Raw genomic sequence first — 7,953 nt, 5'->3', positions numbered from 1 at the left:
GGAACAGTGACTGCAGATTAAGTACCTGCAACGTCTCAAGCAATGTAGCAATGTAGTTGGGCACTTCTCACCCTCAGAGGCGGACACGAAAGACTTGAATCGGATGCGTCACCTGCGCGTGAATGACTTGCTGAGTGTTAATGATTAACAGAAATCTGACTAACAGAAGTCTGCAAGTACAATGTACAACGTACAATGCACGGTATACCGAAACCAAAGGCAGAGACTTGGAAAAAACAGACGACATGGCACTCTACAAACCATCGAAGGTATGGATAACTTATATTAAACGGTGCCCGTGTGTTTTATAAAGATATCAGCTATATGTAAACGAATAATGTCGGTTTTCAGAGGACAAACTGTCTTGTCCATTTATCTGTTGTTGTCAGACTGGCTTCGTTGTCTAGTTTTACGCAGTTGTTCTTTGTAACGAATATTAAACTCAAGAAATGAAGTGTATTCATTTCTATTCTGTTCCTTGGTGCTCATACTTTTCAGTTCAGTTTCACTCTTTTCCCTGCCAACACAAAGTATGTGATTTGGAAAATTCTCAACTCTTTTCTTTCAGTAAGTGCTCCCTCCAGAGTTGAAAACCAGCCTCATTTCCAAATGGAGAGCATCAGAGATCTTCACGACTTCTGTTCTGGAAAATGAGGATAATCATGTTTATATTAAACGTCTATTTTTTTATCCGCAATCACTCTGTTTCATCACTTTCATCTCTGCATCGGTGCATGTGGTAAAGCTGAATACGAAGTGTACGGGGAATGTTGTCCTATGTGTGGACCTGGTGAGTCAAACTATCACCGCTGTCATAGAATATGGTCTAAACCAAAACCAGATCAATGTAAGTGAAAGGATTGTGTCATTATTCGATCTTCAGTCAAAAAAGAGTGAAAAATATGAATTTACAGGAAGAGTTTGTCACCCAGTAACAGAGAGATACATTTACATTTAGTCATTTGATCAAATGTTAAACATTACTGAGACTGTCTTTGGGAAAGTGTTTTTATAAGTCAGTAAGAGTTTTCATGAAATAGTGAAGCCCTGGATCTGAGAAGCCTTTCATGTTATTGGAAAGCCCATCCAAATATACGATTGGTTTGGCGTGTCAGGCCTGTTAGATATTTGGTGAAGAATTATAACATCATGTTTGGTGAAAAGAGTATGTAATATTGGTTTTTGTCATACATTATCATACATTATAATGTTTTACAAAATAGGCCTATCCCATGTGCGGTAAATATGTTAAGTTGTATTAACGAATACATCTGCAGTGTTGCAGGTAGTTGTAGGCCTAGTATAGTTTTTAGTTATCACGTGATGTTATCTTGCTGTAAATGTGTTAGTTTCGATTCGTTAGTCTGTGTAGTCACACCCAAAGTTAATTTTTTGTAAGTCAATGGAGGTTAATAATATACTCCCTCACAGATATTTTTTCTTTAAGACATCTCTTACCAGACAAAATATACAGACATTATTACTTTATTCCTGCAAACCCTGCATATTTAAAGTGACTTATGCATTTTGAATGTGGAACATATACTCGAAATCAAATAGTCAAAGTAATACAGTAAACCTTAATCTCTGTACATAGATAGGTCAAAACTTACATATTTCACATTTCAAGGATATTGCGTGAATGTAGCATTAAAACTTGTTTTTTCTTCCTTTAATACACTGATAATGTTTTTCTCAGGCAATAGTGAAATCTGTTGCTTTTGTTATCCATTTTTGTTCTTTTCCTTGGTGCTCATACATTTCAGTTCAGTTTCACTCTTTTCCCTGTCAATACAAAATATGTGATTTGAAAAAATTCTCAACTCTTTTCTCTCAGTAAGTGCTCCATCCAGAGTTGAAAACCAGCCTCATTTCAATATGGAGAGCATCAGAGATATTCAGGACTTCAGATCTGGAAAATGAGGATAATTATGTTAATAGTGCACATCTATTTTTTATGCACATTGGCTCTATTTCATAACTTTCAACTCTGCATCAGTACATGTGGTAAAGCTAAATACGAAGTGAACGGAGAATGTTGTCCTATGTGTGGTCCTGGTGAGTCAAACTATCACTGTTCATTCAAACACATCACACAGGATCCAATTAAGAGCTGTCATAGAATACTGTCTAAAGCAAAACTGGATCAACTGAAAGGATTTTGTCGTTATTAGATCTTCAGTCAAAAAAGAGTGAAAAATATGAATTTACAGGAAGAGTTTGTCACCCAGTAACAGAGAGATATATAAACATTTAGCCATTTGATAGAATGTTAAAGATATACTGAGACTGTCCTTGGGAAAAGTGTTTTATAAATTAGTAAGAGTTTTCATGCAATAGTGAAGCCCTGGATCTGAGAAGCCTTTCATGTTATTGGAAAGCGCATCCAAATATATGACTGGTTTGGCGTGTCCGACTTGTTAGATATTTGGTGAAGAATTATAACATCATGTTTGGTGAAAAGAGTATGTAATATTGGTTTTTGTTTTCTTTCAGGATTTCGTGTCTACAAACATTGTACTGAATACACATCTACGTTATGTATACCCTGCACTCCATCCACTTTCACTGATTTACCCAGTGGTTTAGTAAAGTGTATTCAATGTACAGTCTGTGATTCCAGTGAGTGTGTCCCTTGATTTAATCACATTGAGTTTCTCTGACACAAGTGCTAGACCAGCTCACTGTTATATTTACACAATTTCTGTTTCCTTTGTAGGACAAGGGTTAAGAACAAAGACAGAGTGCACATTGACTGCAGACACCATCTGTGAACCACGTGAAGGATTTTACTGTATTGACCGACACAAACACAGTTGTAAAGAAGCTTTTGAACACTCAAAGTGTAAACCTGGACAATACATCGTACAGAAAGGTCTGTGCATGTTAATCAAACATGTTTTAGGGGCCAAATGAAATGTTCATGTCATATGTCACAAATAGTCAAAAAAGGAAAACAGAATGTAAATAAATCAATAAAACATCATTTTAATATGTGAACAAAGCATCGTTCCCTTTTTCTGTGGAGGAGTCTGTAAACTTCGGTCTTTAACAGATATAGTTCTGTCAGCTGTATTTGTCCTCTGTTGATGAAAGACTGTAATTGTTTATATAGGAACAGCAGATACAGACACTGTGTGTGGTGACTGTGTTGGTGAAACTTACTCAGACGGTTCATTCTCATCTTGTCTGCCGCATACACAGTGAGTTTACTGTATTTAGGACTACCTGTAAAACTATTACAATTAGATTCTTCAGTGTAACATAATGATGATGTGATTTTATTTAATCTGACAGGTGTGAGAGCTCCAATGGAGTTGTGAGATGGGAAAAACGGCCAGGAACTCATTCATCAGATACTGAGTGTAAAGAAGTACACACAGTTTCCATCATACTTGATGTTTTATTTGTTGTAATTGTTACAGTGGGAGTAGGATGTGTTTTTATTTATAAAAAGAAGATAAAAACCATCGTTACTCCCAGAACAAAAGGTAGGTTGACCTCAGGTGAGTTATTTGTAAATAATAATCAGCACATTTGCCAGATTGAACAAGATGAAATGCATACAGTTCCCATCGTGCTTGGTGTTTTATTTGTTATAATTATTCCGGTGGGATTGGGACTTATTTTTCATTGGTACACAAAAAAAGAGCATGACTTCAGGATGCTTATTTTGAAACACAGAAATCATGGGATCAGCATATTTACCATAAGTCTTCAAAAAAGAATCAATTTTTTTTTTTTAGGTTTCATTGTTGGTCTTGGTTTATTGGTTGTGTTATGTCTGAAAGATTTTAGCATGCCTCCCAGAATTGAAAACTTTCCAAAACACAAAGTGCAGAACACAGTGAAGATCAGCACCATGGTGCAGTGTAACTGCTGTCTTTATAATGAGTAGATCTTCATGTTTATGTGTAACACACTCCTCAACCCACATAAGGCAAAGTCCCATAACCTTAAAATATAACAACAATTTCGATGGGGGACTTTAAATATATTTCATACAAAATTGAAAGTTAAAAAAAGGGCCAAAGTAAAGAGAAACTGGCTTATGTGACACTAAGTGACAACTCAAGCATTTTTAATGTGAAACTTGTATAAACTGAATAGTCATACAACTAAGTTGTTCATCTCAGCCTTCTTCCATGAACTTTAGTCATTGATAAGTCAAAGTTCTTACATGTTTCAGGTTTAGAGAATGTTGTGTTACTGCACACATCCAGTAATAACAAACTATCACCTCCTCACTGCCAAACAGACGAGTGTAAAATTTTCCTTGTCTTTTTTCTGTACTACAATGATAAGATTTTTCTTGTTGGGAAAGTATTAGATTTGTTTATGCTGTGAAGTCAAGGAATCATGAATTTTTTTGCTTTTATTGCTTACTTGTAGTCTTTTCCTTGTTATTTATACTTTTCAGATTCACTCTTTTTCGGTCAAAGCATGATATTTCATTAAGAAAATTCTCATCTCTTTCCTTTTAGATAATTCGCCAGAGATAAAGAGCGGACCCATATGAGAATGAAGAGCCGAAGAGCACTGTGGGGCATGAGATCTGAAAATGAAGATAATTATGTTAAAATTTCACATCTATTTTTTATGGGCAGTGGTTCTTTTTCACAACTTTCAACTCTGCACCAATCCATGTGGTAAAGCTGAATATGAAGTGAATGGAGAATGTTGTCCTATGTGTGGTCCTGGTGAGTCTATCACTGTTCATTAAAATGATCACAAGAGATTCAATTAGGAGTCATTACAGAATGCAGTTTAAACCAAACTGTTACAAATAAATGACTTAAATTTTCACAGATAGTACTTATTTATTAAACAGTAGATTTTTGACAGAGAATTACAACAATAGTGATGAAACAAGAACATAATATTAATTTTTGTTTCCTATAGGATATCATGTCTACAGACATTGTACTGAGTATACATCCACATCATGTAAACCCTGTTCCCCATCCACTTTCACTGATTTACCCAATGGACTAAATCACTGTTTCCCATGTACAGTCTGTGATTCCAGTGAGTATGTCCTTTGATTTAATCACATTGAGTTTCTCTGACATAAGTGCCAGACCAGCTCACTCTTATATTCATATAATTCCTGTTTCCTTTGTAGGTCAAGGGTTAAGAACAAAGACAGAGTGCACATTGACTGCAGACAGCATCTGTGAACCACGTGAAGGATTTTACTGTATTGACCAACACAAACACAGTTGTAGATCAGCTGTTGAACATTCAAAATGTAACCCTGGACAATACATCAAACAAAAAGGTCTGTGTTTGTGGAATGAAACTGTCTGGGTCACTCATCAGTGTGGTCCTAAATATCATAATTCACAAATAGCCCAACAGTATAAATAAACTGTTCACTGTTGTTCGTTGTTGAGATATCGTCGTCTGTCAGTGATAGGCTGTAATTTTTCTGTTTTGTTTTTGTAGGAACAGCAGATACAGACACTGTGTGTGGTGACTGTGTAGGTGAAACTTACTCAGACGGTTCATTTACATCCTGTCTGTCACATACACAGTGAGTTTACTGTACATTAGCACTGTCTGGAACACTATTACGAATAGATTCTTCAGCATAACATATGAATCCTCTAACAAAAATAATTTTGTGAGTTTCTTTAATGTGACAGGTGTGAGAGTTCTGATGGAGTTGTGAGAAGGGTAAAAAGACCAGGAACTCATTCATCAGATACTGAATGTGAAGAAACACACGTAGTTCCCATCATCGTTCCTGTTTTATTTTTAATAATTGGTTCAGCCGTGGTATTAGTACCTCTTTATTTTTGTTGGTACAGAAAAAGGAAACCCAAGACTCCAGGTATGTTATTTGTAAATACAGAAATTGTACATTGGGGGTATTGCAGAGAGCAGGTTCAGTGAAAACTCTGAGTTAGTTCAATCAGAGCAAGTAGTAAACCTCCTAATAGAAGATCCCTATGACTTTGTTTCACTAGGAGAATGAAGCCATAGGGCTTTTCTATTAAGAGCCTTACTATTTACTCTGAGTTAACTAACTCTGGGTTTTCACTGAACACACTTTCTGGAATTACCCCCCCCCCCCAATCAGCACATTTGCAGTCAACCATAGTCCTCTCTGACAGGCAATATCTATGATATCTGTGTTTGTTGATGTATTTCTCCAACTTTGAACACCCAGCTGTGGCACTGGGTGTTCATCTTTTTCATTCTATTGAAGTTCAGTATTGGTTTGGGTTTTGGTTTTGGTCTTATGCCTGTATGTGTCAGGCATTATTATTGTTGTTGTTGTTGTTGTTACTGGGATTGTTTGGCTGCCCAGGAAACGTATACTGATTCATCCAATCTTCTTGATGTTTTTGTAGGAAGAGAAGATACAAGGACAGATGGTGGTGCAGGGGAATTACTGACAACAAATTCAGAGGGAGAACACTGAAGATCAGCAGCACAGTGCAGTCTAACAGCTGTCTCTATAATGTCAGATGTAGATCTTCATGTTTATGTGTAACACATAACTATTTTTCACATTCCCTAATAATTATGAATAGACTGCGAGAAATAAACTGTAAAAAATGTATTATGCAAAAAAGACACATAACAAAAACAGTTGTGCTGCCTGACAAGGGGAATATCTGGTCTGGATCAGCTGGTGTGGCAGATACTCAAAAAACAAAAGATAAAACATATCTCAGGAGAAATAGGGAGTATGGTTCGCCATGACGTTTCTGCACTTATGATTGATTCAGTAAGACCAGCGCTGGCGGAGCATGCAACACCAATTTCAGCAACTCCAGGGCCAAGTTGCTGACATGTGTATTACTGTCTGGGAAGGCACAGAGGAGCCCAGACCAGGACTCCTGACGCACCTGCAAAGGGAGGACCAAGGGTAGGCTCTGGAGAGCCCAAACTTCACCCATGAACAAAGCACAGTGACACTGAGCACTTTCTAACTGCTTTTGAAAGAGTGGCAGCAGCATGCCAGCGGCCAGAGGTGACATGGGCTATAGACTCATACCCCTCTTTACAGGGAAAGCCCAAAGCGCCTAGTGGCCATGGACCAATGAGGACAGGGCTGACTACAGTACAGTCAAAGAGTGCATTTTGAAGAAATATGAAATCAACGCCGAGACCTATAGACAAGGATTCCACTCAAACGAGAACCATCCAGATGAGACACCTCGTGACCTGTATGTGAGACTCAAGGAACTCTTTATCAAATGGGTCCAACCAGAGAAACACACAGTCCAGCAGGTTTCAGAGGCCATCATCCTGGAGCGGTTTATGAGAATGGTGGGCCCTGACATGAAAGTGTGGATGACAGAGCATGAGCCCAAGACAGCAGAGGAAGCAGCTACGCTTTCCTCCAAGTCCACTTGTTATAAAGACTCTCTGACCAACACTTCAGTTCACTCATTTATATTTTCTTGACTGAGATGTGTTTGATGTTTCTAATGTTTCTTCTGTACTATATCATTAATTCATTGATTAACTAGAACATTGTCATCATTGTAAATTTATTTGTGTGACTGTAAATGATTTTTAACATGAGCATATTTGTTCTGTTTGCTACATACCTTTTAATTGTGTTTCTTTTGCAATGTTAACCAAAATTAAATGAATTCTTGACAGAGATATGATTTATGGCAATTATCTGTGTGTGTGTGTGTGTGTGTGTGTGTGTGTGTGCATGCGTGTGTGTGTAGTACCTTTTAAAGTTGCACACCTGTTGTTCATCTTTTTCATTACGGAAGCACTGTGAGTTAAAGTAACGCTGTGAAATTAAAGCCAAACTGGTCTCATCAAGCATTTTAAAATCAGTCAGTCACAGAATCATTAAAAACTCTATTTTTCACTATCAGAAATCACATTGTTATGAGCTTCAGTATTATCCTTCTGCACCCCTGAACATTTTTAGAAGTGGCTTGCGTACTCTGTGTTTCTGTAAGCAGTTTGTCTCAG

General features: G+C 37.2%; 1 protein-coding gene across 1 annotated transcript; it reads left to right on the top strand.

Annotated features, from left to right (window-relative positions):
• Nucleotides 1-206: 206 nt before the first annotated feature.
• Nucleotides 207-7,115, top strand: LOC115820029 (tumor necrosis factor receptor superfamily member 14-like). The gene is made up of 8 exons (XM_030783467.1): nucleotides 207-269; nucleotides 569-790; nucleotides 1,838-2,058; nucleotides 2,497-2,622; nucleotides 2,720-2,875; nucleotides 3,116-3,203; nucleotides 5,649-5,836; nucleotides 6,360-7,115. The coding sequence occupies exons 3-8, from the start codon at nucleotides 1,920-1,922 to the stop codon at nucleotides 6,428-6,430; spliced, it is 768 nt and encodes a 255-aa protein (XP_030639327.1). The 5' UTR covers nucleotides 207-269; nucleotides 569-790; nucleotides 1,838-1,919; the 3' UTR covers nucleotides 6,431-7,115.
• The last annotated feature ends 838 nt before the right edge of the window (nucleotides 7,116-7,953 follow it).

This window comes from Chanos chanos, chromosome 9 (genome assembly GCF_902362185.1).
Source record: "Chanos chanos chromosome 9, fChaCha1.1, whole genome shotgun sequence".
In the NCBI taxonomy this organism is placed as follows: Eukaryota; Metazoa; Chordata; class Actinopteri; order Gonorynchiformes; family Chanidae; genus Chanos; species Chanos chanos.
This window is presented reverse-complemented; position numbering and strand designations above follow the sequence as displayed.

Bases quoted from the DNA above. Each gene is read 5' to 3' on its own strand.
- LOC115820029 (XM_030783467.1), top strand. From the start codon at position 1,920: ATGAGGATAATTATGTTAATAGTGCACATCTATTTTTTATGCACATTG. The intron at 3,204-5,648 runs GTGAGTTTACTG...TTAATGTGACAG, and splicing joins TCTTGTCTGCCGCATACACA to GTGTGAGAGTTCTGATGGAG. The intron at 5,837-6,359 runs GTATGTTATTTG...ATGTTTTTGTAG, and splicing joins AAGGAAACCCAAGACTCCAG to GAAGAGAAGATACAAGGACA.